The sequence below is a fragment of the Colletes gigas genome, unplaced genomic scaffold (assembly GCF_013123115.1).
Source record: "Colletes gigas isolate AHSC1104 unplaced genomic scaffold, ASM1312311v1 Colletes_gigas_Sc00009, whole genome shotgun sequence".
Classification (NCBI taxonomy): Eukaryota; Metazoa; Arthropoda; class Insecta; order Hymenoptera; family Colletidae; genus Colletes; species Colletes gigas.
In genome coordinates this window covers 8,433,774-8,456,398 of record NW_025106638.1, presented here as the reverse complement: position 1 = coordinate 8,456,398, position 22,625 = coordinate 8,433,774, and the positions used below count along the sequence as shown (strand labels likewise).

The following is a 22,625-nucleotide window of genomic DNA, read 5'->3' as shown; positions in this document are numbered from 1 at the left end:
ATGGACTCCGATGTGCCCGTGAAAGGATTCCTTCCAGGATCGATATATCGCGGTGTTTAGAGAAAATCGTCGGCCGTTGGCGATAGTTTTTTCCTCCCTCGGTCTCCGGGTTCCTCCGGCTGCCGCCCTGAAAGGGTTGCAAATCGAGGGAAAACGTTCCTGCCTCGACTTCTCTGCGATTTTCTTTCTTAAATTCTTGCCTTTTGTCACGAATCGGTTCCTACAATAACGGATCGTTGATTTACTTCTTCGCCCGGTAAATTAAATAAAGAAATCAACCCTCGAAGAGGCATTTTGGCCAAAGATGTTCTGGTACCCGAAAGTTTATATTGGACAGCACGATGGTGAATTTCGTGGTTTAATGGATGTTCTCGTTTGACTTCGAAAAAATTATTCAAGAGGTTCCAACGACGATTTTTCGCTCGATACGCTGGAATAGAGCGTTCGACCGAACCGAAAATATTCCCCGGGGCTAATGGAACTTTTTGAAAACGAAAGTATCCACGGTGCCGTGTACGGGTCACGTTGAATTTTACATGAACTGCATTTAATCTGCGTCGCAGGAAGCCCTGCAGGGTCGGCCGAGCCCTCTGCCATCATAGAACGGGCTTTATGAAATTGCGAGCGAGGAGCTCAGGCCGCTAGCCATAATCGACAATTCCATTTGCAAACCTAATCGACGACGCTATTTTTTAATAAATTTCATTAACATCTCCCGCGCGTAACGTCGGCTCGATCAAAGTCACAACGAATCGAGTAACATCTATGAATTCCGCTCTTCCAGTTTCCAAACGAAAAATACTATTTAAACGTAACACTAGATTTACGGATTTATTTGAATCTTTCATGTTGATAAACAAAAAATAATATTCCTGGATTCTGTGATTTTAAATATGACATCCAATTCTTGTCAAATTGACGGCTGAACTAAAAGATAATTGTTCCGGTAGAAGGTCGGTCTTTCGTACTTTACACCGTTTCCATCGAGGCCGTTTCAAAATGTCCCAATGTGCGTCGACACGAGCAGTTTCGAGCCTAGTTGTCCACTTTCTCGTCGTTGGACACGCCGTCCACGTACGCGCGGATGCTTTCCAGAAAGAGCCGGAAAAAACGATACACTTTTACGCCGTGTTTAGAGAAAAAAAAAAAGGAAAAAAAACGGAACGCGGCTCGTTGACATGCGGCGTCCGTCCCTGGAAAATTGGAATGGACGTTTCGAGAGCCGGTCGTCGACGACAGGCCTCTTTTCTGATCGCGATCTTTGAAAGCGGAGCGATTCGAGCGGACCTCGTGCATCGGAGATCGCGATCGTTTGAATGGCGACGCTCTCGGTCACTTTCTCGACCTCTGCATATTCATCGACCGTCTATCTTCCTCCTTCTCTTGGTAGTTGTTCCTCTATTCAAACGATACGATCGGGATTAGTAACGCGAAAAGCATCTTGTTTGTAAAAACAAATCAAAAACGAAGAACCAAATCAGTTTGGGCAAGTTTTTTTTGCATCCAATGGACGATTCTGATAGAAAGTTGGTCAGTTTTCCCTCGGTGCGTTGTTCGCGATCGATACAAAAGGAAAAAGGCTGGGAAAAACTCGGATATTTGGACAAACGTCCACGCAACGATCTTCCGATAAAAGCGAGCCGTACGTTCCGTTGCATAATCTCTATTTCTCGGGGAAAAACAGATTCCGGGCTGCTCGTTTTCCATTACTCCGAACCCGGACCGATCGCATCGATTGCAAACGAATTATCGTCGGAACCGCCCTCGTGGAAAACTCACCCCCGGTGTTTACGTATCTGAACGGCACCGAGACGACCGATAATAATCGGTCCTCGTCGAAAACACCGGTCAACCCCCGCGGAGGGGGTTAACATTGAAAGGATACACGATCCTCTTGGGTCTAATATAAATTACCCTCGTTTCCATTTTGTCTGGTACTTAATATCCGAGCAATTAAGGATTCCCGATACTGGCTAAGAAACATTAATTTAACTCAAGAAAGATTATATAGGAAGGGTTTCTAAGAGCCACCATATTTTTCTTTCAATTTATCGTTCACTTTTTGGACGTGGAAGTTCTAGAAAAATGTGACTAAATTTCTCGATCCGGAGCATCGTGGGCCAGGACGAAGAGGAAGCGTGTAAAAATCCACGGAGAGGAACACGCGGTCTCGTCCTCCCGACACGATGCCGCTCTCGACGGTAGGCTGGTATCGGGGGGTGAAAAAAAGGACCAACCACTAGGGAGAAGGGATGGTGGGGTAGAAATTGCCGGAAGGTGAGGGGTGTGGGAAGGTCGAGAGAGAAAGGAAGCAAGAAAAATTCTTTGGTCGGCGGCGAATGGAGGAGGGGGACGGGGTAGGGGGTGAGTTGGGGGTAGCAGGGGTCCGAGTCCGTCGTTTTCTCTTAATTTCGAGACAGGCCGCAGGACGATATCGACTACTTCAATTCCGTTGCACGGCAGAGCGCGCGGGGTGGCGAGTGAAGAGGATCCCGGGTGGAAAGACGGAACCCGGTTCCGAACGAGACGGAGACGGCGAACGGGGACGAGGAGACAAAACCTCCGGCACACACGGAGTCCGAGAAACAGAGACAGACACTCAGGGAGGGCCAGAGGGTGAGCAACGGGACAACCAGCGGAACGGGGGGAGGGAGGGAGGGAGGAGGAAAAGACGGAAACATCCGTGAAGAGGGAGAGTGAGAGGGACAGAGAGACATTGTAGGACGCGGAGAACGTGTACGAGCGCTATCACGCGAGAAGAGGGCGGCAGACGGCCACGGGCCGCGGAGGGGGTGCAAAGTGCACGCTAGGTAGAGAGAGAGAAAACGAGTGCACCCACCAACACCCGCAAGAAGTATCCGACTACACGAGTACACACAAGCTTTTCGGGCACGGAGGAAGGGTTGGGATCGGGGCATGGCCGGTGGACGGAGAGAGAGAGAGTGAGAGGGTGGAAGAGGAGGGCGAAGGGTTGGTAGTCGGCAGAGAGCGTAGACATGTAGCGCATACGCCGTCGCGACGGAGGCTGCGGCTACGCGGCGCCTACCAACCACCATCTATAATCTCTATGCGGATATCGATTTTCCACCCTGTATTTCCTAAATTTATGCAAACTAGCAGCCCGTCCTCTGCTGCTGCTGCCGCTGCTGCTGCTGCTGCTGCTGGTGCTGCTGCTGCTGCACCCCTCCGTCTGCCCTTCGGCCCGACCACCAACCCCCAACCATCCTCGTGTTCTGTCCTATACTCCACCCAACCCGCCTATAAACCCTCACCCTTTGTTCCTGTGTCGCTGTTTCGCGCTGTCTCTCTTTCTCCCTCGCTCTCGTTTTCCACTATTGCCCCTCCCTCCATCCACCATTCTGTTCCTTTCTCGCTCCCACTTGGCGCGCCCCTACCCCTCCGGTTGGTTAGTTCGGTGTTGTGTTCGGTATGTGTGTCGGCCCCATTCATCTAACGAGCTCAAGCGGGCTATCGCATCACGATGCACCTCGCACCTCCTCGTCACGAGGAGGAGGTGTATTCCAGTTTACGCTGGCTCGGCGGAAGGGTGGCTGGAACGGGGCGGTCGGACAAGGGTCGGGGCGCAAAACGATGTTTTCGGGGGGGCGGTTGTTAATGTTGGATTATGTTTCGGCTTTCGGATTATTAATTATCGACGCGCCCGGCCCGGACTACGCTGTTCTTCGACCGGATTTTTTCATAGATTACCCTCGACGGGGGTGGGTTTTCGAGGGCGGCGGGTTTAACGAGGCCGATTTATCGCCGGCCCGCTGCGAATCGATGCATAAACGGACGCGATGGCCCGTTTCGAGGAGCCCGCAGACATTTTTCCACTGGTATCGATCATCGGAATTGATCGGATGGTAGTACAGTTCCTAGTATGTATTCCAATAATATTTAAACAAAGTTTTTTCAAATGGCTTGCGCGTTTCCCATCCATGCTGGAACACCCGATCTCTCGGTGTTATTTCCATAAAAGTAGTACTGTTTTCTATAAAATTAGAAAATAGAATTATTTTTATCATAAACAAAATACTCGTATACACCACTAATCGAGCAACGGCGTACCAGGGACGTTCGCGTCGGAGCAAATAAATAAATAAGCCAAGAGGACGGCGATCGAGCGTGCGGAATGATAAATCCTTTCTCGGAGCCAGGGGCCGATTTTCCGGCGAACGGTCGTGGAGCGGAAGTTGCGATATGCGCGCGGATTCGTGGCCATAAAGCTGCGGAGGGGGATCGGAGGGAGGGTGCGGGAGGATAGGCGATGGCCCGGAGCGAGCAGAGGCCGTTCCGAAAATTTTATTGCCATTGTTTCCGGCATCTCCGGAGCACTCTTCCTTCGGAATATTCGCACGATACGAAAGCGGAACGCGGAACGCGCGAAAGGGTTCTCGTCGAGACATATGCGATATGCCTGCCGGCAATAAAACGCGCGAGCAAAGAGGAGGAGGGGGAGGGAGCACGCGGAAGCAGATTATTTCGCGTCTGAACGATACGGGTTCCTGAAAGGGGCTTCGTCTTTCGGGAATATCGTTTATTTTCAGAGTTTCACGCTTCCGGCGACGGGAGGCGGGGTTGGGCGGGGGGTGGGAGACGACTGCCGGAAAAAGTCTTACGCGCGATCGAGTCCGTTTTGTTGCACGTCGGGTGGAAAACGCGCGAGTAAAATCGTTCGACGTACATACGTTCCGGTTCCAATGGCGGTGTTTTCGTTCGCGGCCATGTGGCTCTGTGGTTGGCTGCGTTATCGGCCAGTTAGTGATTACGTTAGATCGCTGGACCTAAGCTTTTTAAGCTTGCGACGGCAGTCAGAGCTACAACTATTCATAGCAAATTCTCTTCGCTGGGACATTAAATTCGTCTTTTTACTTTTTAATAAATTTTTATTTTATCGAAAGAATAACGCATTTAAACGGTCGTTGTAGCGTATCACTGAATTCCTTCGTTTCTCCGTTTCGGCTCGAGACGAACTCGTTCGAAGAATGGCGGATTCTTGGAGTGTGTGCACGTTACCAATCTGATTTGGCGGATTGATTGTTGGGTACACGCCGCGCCTGGATTAAGGACTCGAGGGTGGCAAAGAACTGCGAAATTCGTCGTGGTTCGATAAGTCGATTGGGTTCGTTGAGTCTCCCACTTTGGCCCAATTCCGGCGGTTCAACTTTTAAACGGGGTTTAATCGATATCTCGGGCCACGTTGTTCCCAGCGAATCAGTGTCTTTTACGATCAAAGCGCTCGTTGCACTTTTTCTATTATTAATATTCACTTTCTATATTCGCTTTCGTATTGACGCTTCCGAAACGACGGAAAGGTGTTTTAGAGCATATCGTAACCACTCAGGCAAGAAACATAACTTTCTCAGTTACGCGATAAAGTAGAAAAGTAGTACGGATTCATTTTATACGTATTCACGTATCTAGGTCGAAATTTCGCGTCATTCGTGGGGGCAGAGATGCTTAATTTACTATCGGGAAGGGTTGAAACGCAGTCGTGGCGCATTGATCGCGGAAAATCGAATTAAAATTCAGTTAGAAAGCGCCTGGTCCCCCGGTTTCCGCTCGTTATTAAATCGAAATACAATCGGAAGATATTGTCCGACTGTCAGGGCGACCGTTATCCGCCGTTAAATTGAAATACGATCGAAAAACATCGTTACCGCGAGCGTGTTACGCGCCGTTAAATTAAAGCGCAAAACGGAATCGTCGTCCGTCGTTGCCATTGTCGCGGGGACAACGAGCGGGGGTGGGAGTCGAGGAAATATCGCGAACGAAACGAGCGACCTCCGCTAAATAAATCTGTCGGAGGAATCTCCATTCGGCGGCGAAAAAGAATTTCGCGGAAGAATAAAATGGTGTTTGAAGAAGAGCGGCCGGGCGACGCGAGGATTGAAGCAACCCCCCGAGGAGACCGACGCCGGCCGAATGAATTATGTTTCCCTCCCCCCGCGCCCTGACTACTATCATCTCGCAGCACGAGCTCTCAGATTAGAAAACTCGCGAGCCGGTTCCCTTCTTATCCGCTCCTATCTGATCCTGGAATCGTCCTGACGACGAGCCCTCGCGATCCTTCATCCAGGACCCGAAGCTTTCGGTAATTTCGCGGCGGAGATTAGTTTTTGAAGAATGGGACACGCTGTCTTTTTCGCGATATCATCGGAGCGTCGAAGACGAGGCTCAAAGGACGCGGAAAGGAGCGCCCGGAGGCCGAAAGGCGAGGGTAATAGACGTAGGATGGGTTAAACGGGGGTGATTCGTGATACTCGAACGGCCGCAGCAGAGAGGAGGGGTTGTAATATTTACAACACTCTATGCAGACCCCGGAATTGCCTATAAAGAAATCGTGGAGTCGCTTTGTTCGCGTCATAACGTAGTAACGTAAGGGGCCAGCAGCTATACAGTCGGGAACCATGCCAAATTAATAAATATATTCCAGTCTATCCCAAGCTCGAGCCTCTTCCTCCGTGTACCAGCTATCGGCGTCCACCGATGTGGCCCATCCCCCCCATCCCCCTTTGGAACCAGACCTGCTACCACCTATGGGCTTCCCATAAATTTTCGATCGACGCACCCCCTGCACCTCCACCTTTTCCGGTTAGCGTACACGTGATACGAGTCGCTGGTCCAGAGATTCCACAGAATCTCGGTCCTCCACAGCTCGCAAGGACGCGGTTTCGATTTATGCGGAGGACTTCCGGTGCTTCTTTCCTTTCCTAATTTATGCGATCCCCTCGTCGAGGGACTGGCTTTTTCCTAATTTCTACCTCCTCTTGACTGACTTTTTTTGCGATGGGCGGGGACCGGAAGTTCTTTCGAAGGTCCTCGCGTACTCTGAAATATTCGATAAGCACATGGGAGATAAAAAGAACCTCTATATTATAGAAAAGTACCGAGAGAGTATGTTCTCTTATAAGCAGTTGCAATTCGAATCAAGTAATTTAAGTACTCTTTCTCGATGATACAGATCATTTTTAGAAAACTAAGTCTTTTATTTAAGACCGCTCATCATGGGATGTTTAATCGGACCAATAGCCATCAGATTCGGTATCTTGAAAATCCGTCGCTGGAGCGGCTTCCATGTGCCAAGGGACAGTCTATATAATTGTTCAAATACTATGTATCGCGCGTAGAAAGTAATTTCAGTCCCGTTTAAGTTAAGAAGAACGAATTGCCACGAGTAAAGAGGACGTGGACAGTATCGATTAGTCTTTGCATAGTCATAGACCTCGCGAAGACTAAAACGGCTGACCCAATACGACTTGCAACCCCTTCGAGAACCGATCTTTCTTTTCTTGTACAATACATTTCTTATTAAAAGGTGTGTTTATTAGAAATCAAAAACGAATTTTTAAGAAAAATTGACAGGGGTAGGTGGAGAAATTTTTTGGTGAAAAAAAAAAATTTCAAATCGTTCTAAAAAAATTATTTTTAGTTGAGGGTGTCAATTATAATCATTTTTGGTCAAGAGACATAGCCCCGAAATCCTGTGCACTTTCGAGAAAAAAATTCCTTATCGTAAATTTAATGCGAAGCCAGAAATGGTGTCCCGAAATTTCATTCGTATCTTTAAAACGTCATAACTCCTGAACGGATTGGACGATTTTAATGTTTCGAAATGCAAACGACGCGTATTTTGGTCAAGAATATGTAGCAATTCTAAAAGTGTTGGAAAAGTTGTTCCTTGGTCGCGTGAACTGAGGGAAACCCCATAAAAGTGGTCCAATTTTCAAACGACCATAACTCCTACAATAGTGAATATATTTCAATGAAACATTTTTCTGAAGTAGGGCTCATGGGCACCTACAAAAAAACATTAGACAACTTTTCCGTAGCGCGTCAAACAAATTTATTAAAGATGAAAAACGAATATTTTAGAAAGATCAAAAGGGGGTTGGTGCCTAAATTTTTCGACGAAAAGAAAAAATGTCAAATCGTTCTGGAAAAATTATTTTCGGTTGCAGGGGTCAAGTGCAATAATTTTTGGTCAATAGACATACCCCCGAATTCCTAAGTACTTTCGAGAAAAGAATTCTATAATTTAATTTTCTATCTCACTTCCTCTTGTGTTAATTTCTGTAACCTGTTGGTAATGTTGCGAGTTACACGAAAATACCAATAGAAAAATGGGCCATAAAAATACATTGGATTTATGGTCTACTCGTATACCTCGTCTCTGATTATATTCCTCGTTTTGATCACTTCGTATGTAGGTATAGTCCAATTATCTGGCATATTTGATTTTCCGTCATTGCCCCAGTCCCGAGTATGCCGGATAATCGGAATTTTACTGTATTCACACACGGAGAATTCCAGAGTAGTAAACATCGATCGAAACGAAAGTTTTATTTTTCGGACTTATCAAACAATTCAAGGTACAATAAAGGAAACATAACTAAAAAAGTTTATTTATTCGTCGCTGTGTACGTATATGGGGCGAGCGAAGGAGTTGTTGCCAAATCGTAGAACATGCGGTGCACTTTTCGACCGAATGAAAAAAAGGCTCGATAGGCGTGGCGTTGTTGAGTATTTTACGGTTTGACATGTTCACGATCGATGTCCGAATGTGTTCTGTTTTCGAAGCGCGAACGCGGCCTTAACGCTAACTTTAGTCACTTCCCGTTAGTTATATTTTCATAGCGAATGGTGTATATGTTTCCGATGTGTTTCGAATCGTTAAGCGTTTGAACGAGATCCAGGTCGCTTATGTTTTAGAGGCCTCCGCTTTGAAGGTCCCCATTATGCTAAACGGGACTGTTATAATAAAAAGGAAAGACGAAGTGATCGCGATTCAAATTCCCAGTACGCTTGGGTGTATCGAGGTTTCTCGAAATCGATGAGCAACGGAGCGCTTAATTTTGTCCGCGGCGTGTTTCATTGTTTCAGTTGGCGCGTCGATGCCGGTCGATCGGTAACCGTTAACGAGCCAACGTTTTTCCCTGGCGCGGTCGAAAGAGGAGTGGGGGAGTGAAAATTTCCGGTGGCAGGTCAGCTCATTTCCCCGTTTAATTCCCGTGACACGAGTCACAGCGCGTAGGGCACCGATTTTGATAGGATAAGCGCGCGTAAACACGGGCAAACAGAGACGCGACAGGCGAGGGCGTCGAAATCGAGGCCTGCAGCCGAAAAACCGAATCGATAGGCCGCATACCCGCTGCACACATAACCCTTCAACATGTGTGTGTGTGGACGTGTCGGCGTCTGCGAGAGAAATCGCTATAGATTACAGTCTGTATACTTACGGGGTTGGCCTGAATTTAACCTCCACTCCACCCTCCCTCCCCCTTTCCACCACCCACTCCATCGTCTTCCGAACCCCTTTGAATGCGAGAAGGAGGGAGGAGAGAACGTTCTATCAAAGACATTTTTCCAAGCGCAATCCGTCTTTGAGAGGGGAAAAAGCCGGCGGATAGTCTGGAGCCAATTGTCGATTACGTACCCGCGCGCGGAATTGCGTTCCCTCTTCTCTTTATCGTCCTCGGTGTTCTCGAACCGTTTTCCCGTTGTTTTATCGTTTTCCGCGAGAATGGGGCAGCCTACGATTCGCCACGGACACCAGACAATTTTCTTCGAATTATTACCAAGTCTCCAGGCAAAGATCCTAACAGATCAAATTCACTGCCACGACAGATTTTACCAAATTGAAATCGCGTTGTGCCGTAAACCTTGGAATTTCCAACCGTAACATCCAGTTAAAAGTTAAAAAATGACAAATTATGAAGCAACGAAGTGAGAACATAAAAATTACTCGCTGAACGTTCAATTTAAACGAGGAATTAGGATCGTCGAGATTGCTCCCTCCATTGATCGGTGATCTGGTCCAGGTTTTGTTTTGCCGCGAAAAGAAGTCAGCTTGGCCCGAAGAGATGGGTAGACAGATCGAAAAGCGAAGGAAATTGTCTGCGAGACAGCACGTGGCACCGGGAAGTCGCGTGCACATGGCCGATCTAACCTTGGTTCGCTGGCTGCCAAAGATTCGTAAACCCGTAATTCAGTACGTAGGGGGCTAACCTTGTTGATTTGGCGTACGCCAACAAGCGGCCACGTGCTCACCGAACGTGAACGCGTTTCCTTTTCTGCGGTGTACGCGACCATGCGCCAAACATCTCCGACGTTCGAGAAAAATTCGCTGGATCGCCACGTAGCTTCGAACCTTGTCCCGTTTTGATACAGTCGAACCTCGATCGTTCGAAAACCTCTTTAAAACTAGATTACAACGACAAGAAACAGAAGATGGCCATGATTATGTTCAAACGAACGCGATAACTTCCGTTTTCAAACGGAAAGCACTGCTGAGAGAATGAAAAAGAATAGCTAAATTCAGTGAGTAAGGCTATTTTTCACGAACATGTAATCTAAACACAAAAATAAAAGAATGTGTTATCGGAAAAAGGGGGGAAAATAATACGAAGCAGGGAATACCAGTTTGATTTTTTTTTTAACGCGAAGAATGAAATCGTTAAACAGATAGATAAAGAGTGTTTTCCTTCGGTCGTGGAACAATTTTGTTAAACTCTTTTCGTGCTAAGTATGTTTAACGTGTACGACTACGGAATCTCCGCACGCGACGCGTTCAAATCTTGGCACCGAAATGATTAGAGCGCAATGGGACGATTCTGCTCCATTGACCGACTAAAATGGGCGACACACATATTTGCCTGAAGATGGGTGCCCTTGCTTTCCCCGAATATTATGTTGACAAAAAATGTGAAGGAACATATCTCATTTCTTGCATTTTTTACATACATAAATGTATCAACGCCAGTAGAATATTTTTCTTACTTCAACCTAGTATAAAGTATAGAATTCTTTGGTTAATATTGACTACATACTTTTGTATCTTCTGCCGATTTCGGATGCTTCTTTTACCATTATTATTATCATCGATCTCGACTAGATCTTTTACAGGGAATATGTCGAGGCCCGTTCGCCATTATTTCCACAATCGTCGAATCATTTCGGGTAGGAAAGAGGCTCCCGCCCAAAAAATTGCCCCGAGCGACGCAAATCGTCCCCGGTGTCTCCAATAACAATAACTTTCGCGAAGTAAGCACCCCCCAAAAAACGCTTTCGAGGCGTCCATTAGGTCGCGATATAACGCGTCGCCCACCCCTCGGTCGCTGTTCTTTTTCCTTCCAGCCTCCACCCCCGTGGCACGCGGTCCAGCAAGCTGCGACAATTTGCCGCATAACGATGCCTTCTTTCTTTTCGTAATTGAATCTAAATATTAAAAGCCCCGTCGCGGCGGGGCGGCTTTGGCGCCAGCCTCCTTGATTTTTCGTTCCTTAACGCACTGCCGTCCACCCCGTGGCCCCGCCGCCGCCACCGCGAGCCGTGTCTGCCCCAAACCACCGGCGAAAAGTTTCGAGACTCGACGGCCAGCGTCCTCATTGCCACGGAATATCGTTTAGAGCGATCCTGCCGCTGAAATTACACCGTAACGCGTGTTAAAGGGCTGAGCTCGTTCAAAAACTTCCCCGCAGACCCACCCTCGTTTCCGCCCACGCCTCTCCTCTTTATGACCACCGCCGCGGCCCGGGGGGAGGGGGAATTGTTCGAATTATATTCGACCGCTAGACAACACCCGGTGCTTCGGAATGAAAATTTCTCGCTGGATTTTGGGACCGACGCCGAATAGGACATTTCGTGGTCGGGGATACGAGCTTGCTCGGGAAAAGCCTGCAATTTTCCAAGGATTTCACGCTACGAAAATTAACCCCCGGCGAACGCGTACACACGACGGGGACGATAATTCTGTTATACGCGAGGCGTAAAAAGCACAGGAAAGTCAACTTTGTTTTCTCGAATGGAATTGTAGTTTCTTATTTATAGTCTGATAGTGTTCGGAGACGAGTACAATGACTGTAACGTTGACTGCAGTGGTTCGATTGATTCCGAAACAAAAGTTTTGGACTATTTCGAAACGTTTTATTAAAGGAATTAGTTTCGATCGTTATACTTCTTGTCCATTAAAAGCATATTAAGTGTGTGTCGGAGCGATTTCTTGGTGGAGTTTGTATCAAGATCGAAACAGACGGGAAATTCGTTGTAGCAGAAATGAGATTCGAGGGAAGATTACGCGAACTTTGAAAGACGGTTTCGCCCCTTCGGGGATGATTTCCTCGGCAGAAGTAGATTATTTCCGAACCGGGGGTGAACCTAAAAATTGGAACTCTTTTACGCTCGACGACAGAGCAAAGAAATGGTACAAACGCGCAATTAATTTATACTGCATACAACTTAATCTTCGAAGCTTTCATAGCGTGTCAATACGTTACGGGTAAAAGTTGTTCGATATTTTGATCAAAACTGGAGGAAAATCATTTTTACATTTCACGTTGTATACAGGGAAGTTACAAAATTTAATAATTTGTTAACGCACGAAGCAAGAAGCGCGATATCTAAGGGCGTCGGGGAACGAAAATCCACTTAAAAGCTAAAGAAAACCGCGCCCCGATCGCAACTGCTCAATTACGCAACCCCAATTAACCCCTCAAGAGATAGGAAGCTCCCTCAGCCGGTCTTTCCTCTCATCCCCCGCGAGTGGAAAGGCGAAAACGAGCTGACCGTCGGCCGTTAGGCTAAAAATGCGGTCTGCGCTTTATTTCCCGCGCTTGAAAATAGCCCGTGAGCCTCCGTGAGCGACGGGGTGGGGGGGTTGACAGAGCGTGTGTGTGTGTGTGTGCGTGTGCAGAGGAGAAGGAGAGTAGGAGGGGTAAAAGCGTCGGTGGGGCGACAGCAACGTCGGCGCTGAGCATTTTGGGAGTGGGGTCAACCTCCCTTCTTCGTTTACCCCCAGCTCGAGGGGCGGGGGGAAGGCGCATTTACGGTCGTCACACTCGCACACAGAGAGACACGCTGCCGCTGGACGATGCACGCGGGGATTTTCTACAGGGTGATACGCGTCGATGTTTTCGCCATCGAGTTTTCTCGCGGTTGTTGATTCGACGCTTTTGGATTTCGAGAGGCTGGATCGCTGAAGGGGCTGGATTGTTTCGCGATTGGCACCGAACGTGTTTTAGTTTGTCGAACTGGAGAGTTTACCGTACCACTGGCCTTTTCATAAGCCCAAAGCTCGCAGAGTCTTTAGCGCAGAGCTGTTTTGTTTCAGGATCCGAAGCTTTGAGAGCCATCGACCATATTGTTGGTCCTCTCGGTTTCGAAAACTTGAAAATCTTTTTCTTTTAACAATGGGCTTGTCAACAGCTACGTTATTAACTAAGGTGTCCTTAAATTACTGTATTTGGTTGACAATCTTGGATTCTTTAATCTAGTCAAGATCGTAGATTCGAATGTTGTACTTAGGACAGGATTCACGCTTGGAGGACACAGACTCGTTCTATGTATAAGGACCACCCTGTGCATAGGACCACGCGTTTGCTAAATTCATTCGCGAGAAGAACGGCCGTAATACGTAATTTCGGTGCACGCGAATTCGCATATGCGCTTAATGCAACGGGCACACGTACCAGCTCGCATAATTGTGCAGGTCGAATTTTAAAATGCCATACTGGCGACCGAATAATAAGCCAAAAAGAGGAGGAACGAATTGTGGAATAATATAACGTAACGAGCCAATGGTTTAGCGTTTCGCGTGGCTCGATTCTACGTTAAAAAGATATCGTTCGACGAGACTTATCAGATTCGAGCGAAGAAGCTGTAAACGTGTGCTCCTAATCGGTATTTTCACCCATAAAATGCGTTTTCATAATAGCGACGCTATTAATCGCCAGTTTATGTGGCAGGAAATCCTGGCCAATAGCGAAATAATCTCTTTCAACTACTCCGATCACTAAATCTAATTTCTATGCAGGGCCATCCTCGCCAGGTCCCCAGTATAATATGCTCTCGTAATACCAATCGAATTATCGTGTACGTAACAATGGTTTATAAATTTTTAAAGACTTTTCCTCGATTACAAACGGGATTTGGAAAATTTCACTCACAAACGGCGAATAAAAATTTTAGATTCATTCGTAAACTAGCTTTTATCTATTGCCTCGCTCGCCTGGATTTCGATTTGAAACATCCACGAATAGATTCCAATTTACAACAAAATTTACGAATAAAACGCTTCTGTTTTAAAAGTGTGGACTCAAAAATTTCTAGGAATTAGACAAAAACATACATGGGAATTCCCCCGCGAAGGCTGGTCGAACAGAATGGCCAATCGAAGTGCAAACTTTCCGCTGGAAGTTTCTACGAACTTTGCTGGAGAATATCTACGGTGTAACGTTAGCCTGGGACATCATCAGTCAGTGAACTTAGGATACTTCTAGAAACCTAGGCGACTTAGCGAAATCGATTTCTTATTAACTTCGGCGAGCAAAGCTTACCGATACTCTGTCAAGAAATCTTCGCTGGAATGTTGGACTGGAGACATCATCGACCAATTAACTTAGAACGCTTCTAGAACTTGCCAGAAGTCGACCTTAGAATTCTCTGCTCTTTCTACTTCGTGTACGAGTTCCACGAAGTGTTTACGTATGTAACTTTTTTATTAATGTCTGTCAGTATAAAGTAGGATATAGAACTGTTCCAAATGAAGAAAAGTTATTCTATATTTTTTTATGGAGAGTCATCTGTGTGAAAAGTATGTTCCACCGGGGACCAGGTCCCTGGAGGAGCTATATTACACTGTAGGCAACGAGAGGAAAGTTCTTTGCCCCACTAGAGTCCGGCGGAGCTCCCGTCTCCGTTCCATTACGACTCGGATAACGAAGAAAAGGCTAGTTATTCCGAGTCCAATAACCTGCTAGTGGTGCACCAGGGGGTAGAACGCGTTTATGGTCCTCGGGCCAGGAGGTTACAGGCTTTATTAGTCTCGGTACTCCAGTGCGCAACGCCGCTGAACGACACTCAATGTCTTTTAACCATCACTTAGAATCTTCTTCCTTCAAACCCCGACTCTTCTCCCTCGAATACCCGATTGGGGAGTCCACTCCAGGCCAATTATACCCCCGCTAATGACGACAATCATCTTCCGGGGGGAATATAGTATCCCTCGGATAACTGATAGATTTTCATCCCGAACAGTTAGGCTTACAATAAAATAAATTTAAAATTAATTCTTGTTTCATTGTACTCGGTCATTGTACTCGACATTTCGTAGAATCGAAGCGTTTAGGTGGATCGTACTGTCAGTTAGGTTCTCACGAATCCCATCTACGACGCTCGTGCGACTTCCTTCGGCCTCGTGGCAGGTATGCGTCGTGTCATAGCCGCGTCATGTATTCGCAGCTCGCGGCAAATCCAAAATAAATCGGCGGCAGCTGTCGCGTCTGTGTTTTGGAGGTGTGCTTCGCGACTGTTTTTCCCTCCTCCGGACACCGGAATCCGTCCTCCGCGAGCCGCGGCAAGAACCGACATCTTTTTACGCGGCGATTCTGCGTCGACGAGTATGCGGGATTTTCAGAGCAATCGCTTTGAACTTTGCGAGCGGTTTTGAAAAATAACCGTCGTTAACGAATCGCCGAGGAATTTTATTCCGACGAAGAAACAAAGAATTACTCGACCGGCGACTATTTTCAGGATGAAATTGCTTAGGGGATGGCCTAATATTGTCCCGGTGATGTTTCGTCGTCGGGCAACTCTCGAGCGGAATCGAATTTTCGTAAAACGATTGGCCCCCTCTGCGCGCAATGCTGCTATTGCGTCTGGAAGATTATAAAAAAAGAAAAGGAGAGGATGAAAACAATGTCAAAGCGACGGTTCCACGGCAATTGACGTCGGTGGCTGGAGGGACGCAAGGAGGACCGTGCGGGAGGAAAAGTTTCTCTTTAGAAAACGCGGCAACCTGTTTCGCTTTGTTTCACCCTCTTTTTCCGCGTTGTTTGGTCCTCGGGCCGCGGGTGGATGGAAGAAGGACTTCGCGGTGGGATGTAAAACGGAAATAGAAACGGGCCGAGCGCATCGATGCTCTTCCGCGTTCCAACAATCGGCCCGCGGAGCAACTTGTTCCTCCTTCTCGTCTTACTTGCTCCGGGAGGGCGGAGGGCTTTGTTTCTCGCTGGGAATATTGCGATTGAGGCGGTCCTCCTGCTTCCTCGGGATTACCTATCCCGCTCGCTGGCCCCCTTTTTAAGCCACTCTGCACGCTACTTCCGTTTCGATGTCGTCCCTGCATTCCCCGGGACGTTCGTGCCCGAAATAGCTGCGGCTTTTGTGAATCCTGCTCTCCCCGGCCTCTCTCCGATCTTTCAAGGCTGATATTGTTCGCCCGACGTTTCTGCGAAATCCACCTTGTCCCAATCCTTTCCAGCGACCGGAAGTCGATTCTGTCCACGGAAACGATCGACTATCGATCAACTCAACAAATCCCAAACTCGAGACAAATTTCATTTCATTTTTGTTTCATCCTTGCCTAGCTTAGGACGACTGCCGAGCTATAATTGTCCATTTTGGTATTTAATTTGAAAATAAAGTGATATCAAAAGTGATGGTTTATTATGACAAATGCATAATATTAGAAGTAATTCGAGGAACGTCTAGGGTCGGAGAGCAGTCTGTTCTTATCAAACGGCGGCGGCGGAGTGTTGGAACGGAAATCCAAAGCGGAGGGTCGCTTATTTTCGGATAATCACGTCGGGCGCGACAAATTGTCGGCGCGGAATCGTTTCGAGCCTTTTTCCACGGGTATTTACGTTCAATTTCGCTGGCTGTATGTAACGAGAGCTCGTTGGCTCGAAGTGAGACGAATTCGATTACTCCGGCCGAGGCTGGAAAGAGGGAGGCGATCGAACGACTTGTACGTGAATGTCGTACAGAAAGAAAAGCATAAAAATGAAGTGCCTTCCGAGATTTATTTACCGGGAGAAACTTACGGCTTTTATTCAATACCCGACTCCGTCGGGCTCGGAGAATTCTCTCTCTCCCGTTGATGTGCAATCGACGACCCGGTCGAAACCGAAACGGCCTCGTCCCTCGATTTATCCCTCGCTTATTGACCGCTGCGTCGTTTCGCTTTGAAAGACGTGTTCTAATCCAATCGCCCCGTCGATCCAACGGTACAGCTCATAAGAAACTAATTGTTGAATTCGTAGAATCATATGATCGAGAACGAATGTAAAACGAAAATAACAAATTTTATTTTAGAAAGTGGAAATCTTGCGAACTGACAATTTCATTTTTATTCGTTTGGTAGATAAAATCACCAAATAAAGGTTTCACACTGCCCTTTTCAATCTTTGAACTAAAAATTGAACACCTGAGAGAACCAAAGCATCGAATTCGAATATTACAAAATTAGATAAAAGAATGAGATCGAGTCCCACATGGTGGTAATAAAATACTAGTTAAACTTTCTTGTACCACCTTATTTCGATTATCGTGTTCTACTACTTTGTACGCTAATGGGGCCTCTCGTTTATCGAATAAATAAAACGGTTGAAAATCTCTGACCGCTCCCGATCGCTCGTATTTGAAATAAACAGAAACGGAGAAGAGCAAGTTGATCTCATTCGAATGTTTTTTTTTTGCGTTCGGTGGTGATTTTCGAAAGGATCGATCAGAAGATCGTAGATCGACGCGGATCGGGGATCACGTAGGCTCTGCGCGAATAGCATCGCGAGAAATCGTCGGCGTGAACGAGGTAAACTGCCGCGCCTAGGTGTACATACGCATGTCACGATATACATACGTGGCCGGTGCACTCGCGGCCCTCCTTCACACTCGGCATACTTGATCGGGTTTATGCAGGATGCACCGGGTGTAACTGCACCGGGTCTCTCCCACAGTTGGGTCGACCGCGGCCGTCTTGCCTGACATTTCTTGTCCGTGAGAGAGTGGTACATACGTGCTTGAAATTTTGCACGTGCGCGAAAAATGCGCGCGGACGCCACGCGTTACATCGCAAGTACGCGAGGCCCGTGCACCGGGAAACGTCGCGACGCGACTCTTCCACCTTTCTCGGTACCCATCTCTCTTTCTTTATTACTCCATTCCGCTCACCAAATCTGTTAACCCTCGAACAGCCAACTTCCGGGTCAATTTAGACCCAATGTTCACTTTTTAAAACATTGGTTGCCATGGTGGTCACTGGTGACCGTCAAACTTACGCTAAATTGTTTACAGTGGGAGGTACTGAATACGCGTGACAAACCATTCAACTATAATTAGATACGAGAAACTCACGTAGCAGTCAATGTGTGAATAGATAACAGAGTCACTATTGCAAGAATTATAATAGGCCATACAAATGATACCCACTATAATAAGAATTGTATTAATTACGTTAAAAATTAACGTGCCATAGTGTACCCTTGGCTGGTTTACAGATCAGGTTGTTTGAATTTGTCTCCATTTTTCTAATTTTGACGCAGCGAAGATGCTGATCGAAACGAAGCCGGTTAAATGGAAACGAGTGAACGTTGTGAGGCTATTTATTAAATCCCAGATTCTATTAACGGGCTTGCTATGGGCAAGCTTCGTTCCACAGATCGGGCTGAAAGGAAGAGCGGATACAACTATTCTTGGAGACACGCGTCCATAGCGATACTTGCGAGCGACTCCGGGGCAAATAATCATACCGTGCAAGCTAATGTGCTCGAAACTGATCTCGATAAACTCGTGACACGCCGTATAAACGATTGACTGGACCATAATATTTCCAAATGCCATACAATGGTGATCTCTCGTTGCCGACACACTTCCATATACATTCACACACTCGGTATTACGCTATTAGAATCTATTGACTTTATTTGCGATCTAGGCGTAACCTGCGATGATAAATTTTCTTTAACTCGATACGTTGGCTTGTTCCGATCTTAAATATGCCGATGTAATTTGGGTTAAATAAATGCAGTAACGGTAATGTTTAATTTAATGTTTAATCACAAGTAAACCTAACGAAAAACGTCAGGATTGGGTACACGAGGAATGCATAATAAAAATTTCACCTTCCTATCAAAACATTAATTTCGTCTTTGTTCATTATAGTTTCTTCTAATAAATATCTTAATTTTCTAAAATTAAATTCGCGTTACTATCGTCTCCATGATGTGCTATCTCCGCTTGTCATTTCTATTTAATAATTCAGATATTCGTAAACGTGTAACAAAATAGCCGTAATTCAATAATACCAAATAAGTAGGTAACATAAAGCACTGTCGCGTAAGCGCAATAGTTTTCATGTAATCTTATTTTAAAGTTAAAGCGTTTGCGATCTTGATCGGTCTAGCTTACCAACGGACGAGTCGTTCGGTTCGCGATTGATAAGAATAGATAAATGGATGGATATGGAAATGAACGTGAGAAAAATGTAAATTGATCCGTGGAAGGCAGTCCCGGTCGTAAGAAATCGGGCACCTCGTTCACGCACCTCGGTCTCCGAGAATCGCGACGATTCGCGCGCGCGTGTCGCTCGTCGCTCGGCGTGCAGAAGCGTGCAGAAGCGTTCAGAAGCGTTCAGAAGCGTGCAGAAACGCGCCTCCTCCTTTTCTCCGTTGCACAAAGTTTCGCGGCTCGCACGTGCGTGGCAGAAAGGGGCTAGGCGGGATAGATCGGCCGCTGCCGCGTCGCCTCGCGTCGTCGCTCGATGCATTCCGCGCGCTTTCAATGCATTTCTCAGGGACCTTATGCACCCGTGCATTTGCTATTCCACGGGTGACGAGGGCCGCGGCCGTGCGCTGCATAACCGACGTGGATGCGCTCCACCGAGGTCGTCGTCGTCGCCGTCGTCGTCTTCGTCGTCGCCGTCGTCGTCGTCGTCGTCGTCGTCGTCGTCGATGCCCTCTGGCTGGGTTCGACCGAGTTCGCGGGATTTCCACGCCTACAGAAAAACGAATGGTCGAGCCTCGTCGCTCGCATTGGTATTTAACCCTTTCCAACTTGACACTAACATATGCGCGCATGATATATTAAAGGGACGTCCTTTTCTCCCGCCTCGAAAATAGAGAACAGTTCCACCACTCCTTTGTTGACAAAGTATTTTAAATCACCAGGTCAGTGACTTTTTGAATTCGTAATCCACTGACAATTATTATTTACGATCGAAATCTGTTTCGTTGAGCTTGCAATTTTAGTGAAAATCACGCGATCACGTATCACGCGAAAACAACAACAAAATCAACAAACGTAATAAGTTGAATGTACGATGAAATGGTAACTGATACAGTAGATCACGCGCACGTGATAGTGGCCGACGTCTGCTAGCTCGCAAACTCGCGGCCGTCAAAGTGTTAACAAGCTTCGTAAAGAAAATAAGATTTAAGAAACCACGAAAATGTGTGTGATTTCTTTGGCAAGTCTGCTGTGTCAATTTCAATTTGTGTAAGACGGTGATTCTTGACGAAATGTTTGTATAAACACGTGTACTCTGCTCGAATTTCCCTGAATTTCCAATTTTAGTTTATAATTGCTGGAGTCAGTGATTACACTATTTGCATAGAATGTTCGATAAGTTGTTGTTTTGCTTAACAAGAGATTATCGAGTCAGTGTTACGTCAGTCTCTTGAATAATCAGTTGCGCGGATTATTGGAAGAAGTTGCAGGAGATTATGGTGTGTCGCGCGTGATTTATGCACGACGGTACAGTGTCCCGTTTCAGTCAACCGGACAGTTCTTGAACGAACGATTTTCTCGCAGATGGATAGGCCCCGCCGGGACTATTGTCCAACCCGCTCGTTTCACGGGTTTCAATATGTTGGATTCTCATTTTCGGGGCCAGTCGAAGACATTTGTTCGTACGACGCCAATGTAAAAATACTTGGGTAACGTGTAGGAGAAAGCTGCTACCGAATTCGATAAAATATTTCGAAGATGGTCGAGCACTATTTACGAAGGTAAATTGCAATTTGTTGGAATAAAAAATCGACTTTTAAAGCAGAATTAGTATTGGTATTCGATAGAAAGATGCCCAATCGATCTAGCGTCAAAGCAACAGGCTCGATTTTCTGTAATTTTTTGAAGAAACAATCGATAGTCGGTTCACTTCGGAGATATACTTGAAGTTAAAGCGAGGATATCGAGGAAACGACACGATTTACCGAGGAAAGGAGTATTTCCCTTCGGGATTGAAAAATTACTCTGGGAGGTTCCGCCGCATCTGCCTTATAGTCCATATCTCGCTCCATTAGGTTCCTTTCCGTTTGGCTCTTTCCATGTGTCAAATTTCACGGGTACAATTTTTTGCTTTTGACATATTATAAAACACCCAGTTCCCACTTTTAATCTCAAGCTACACCTGCTCGATGCTTAATAATTCTCAAAGTTCAACGTTCAACGATAAGATTCGCAAATATAAAACTCTCGGTTGAAACCAAAGTATCGAAATCGAAGGGGTTAAGGAAAAAGGCGTTCGTCCAGTTAGTTTAAAATTCGCATTGTGCGTCGAGTGTACGCGATGCGTGATCTATTCTGTCGCGATATGGTAAATTTGGAAAGCAGGTCGCCCCACTTCCGTCGCTCAGCATCGACGATGCAGTCGCTGGCTGATTAAAAACGCCAGCGAAACACGTAGAACGCGAGTAAGGTCAAGATATCGGGGAGAAGAGTCGCGTAGAGTAGCAGAGACACGACGCGGGGACGTGATCTCGCATATCGTTTCGGCGAACGGTTCGAGATCGGCCGTTGCTTTGGTCCCGAGCCATCCACGGAGTTTCCTAAACTCCGCGAACTTTCCGGGGGATCAACAGCTGCCGCGGGACATCGATACGCGAAACTTTGGAATATGCTTTCTGTTACGTTTACGATTCCTCCTGTAGTCGGGACACGAACGACTCTTCTCCTCCGTACCCGCCATCTTTGAATCTTTGCCTTTGCTCTTCGACTCGATCCTCGATATTAACTTCTTACGAACCGATTGCTGAAAAGATTCACAATGTCGCCAAATCATTGGACCATGGAATATTTCTATTTCTCACACTATAATCATGCGAATAGATAACAGAGTCACTGTTGCAAGACTTATAACAGGCCATACAAATAATCCCTAATATAATAAGAATTGTATCAATTACGTTAAAAATTAACGTGTCGCAGTGTACCCTTCGCTGGTTTATATAGTACATTTTATTTACAACCAATGTGAAGAAATGTTGCTGTCAGGGCGAATCGAGATTGACCGGAAACGAATGGTTTTGTGTTGCAGAACGAGAAGCTGGAGGTGAAACAGAAATGGGCCTCGCGGCTTCTAGGAAAATTACGGAAAGATATCACGCAGGAGTACAGAGAGGACTTTGTACTGAGTATCACGGGGAAGAGGCCAGCCATGTGTGTCCTCAGTAATCCTGATCAGAAGGGTAAAATGCGTCGGATCGATTGCCTGCGTCAAGCAGACAAGGTACGTCCGACCATCGGCCTTCTCGATCTACTTGCTCGAACTCTAAGATTCTCTTTCGCTCTCACGACCTCTCGACAAGCTCTTAATTAAGTCAAATACCACGATAGATTTATTAGAAATCGTCAAAATATTAGAAAGGAAAGCCCAAGGCCTTCGGGTCATTAATTTTGTTGAAACTTTCCTCATTTATAACATTATAACGATAGATACTCAATAATTAAAAACTCAAAAAGTTTCATTGTGATCTAAAAATATAATTTTAATCTATCAACTGTCAATTACCACTATGGTGTGATGGTAAAGTGAGAGACTCCTACCCAGTTTTTTCCTCTTAATATAAATGAAT

The 22,625-nt window shown here is 46.4% G+C and overlaps 1 protein-coding gene across 7 annotated transcripts in view; it reads left to right on the top strand.

Annotated features, from left to right (window-relative positions):
* The window catches only part of LOC122397486 (nuclear factor 1 X-type), a 78,318-nt gene that overhangs the window by 15,466 nt on the left and 40,227 nt on the right, over positions 1-22,625 (top strand). For all 7 annotated transcript variants that reach the window (XM_043396653.1, XM_043396649.1, XM_043396650.1 and 4 more), the window contains one exon: positions 22,088-22,279. In XM_043396653.1, the coding sequence (XP_043252588.1) occupies positions 22,088-22,279 (192 nt within the window). The remainder of the gene's footprint in view (positions 1-22,087; positions 22,280-22,625) is intronic.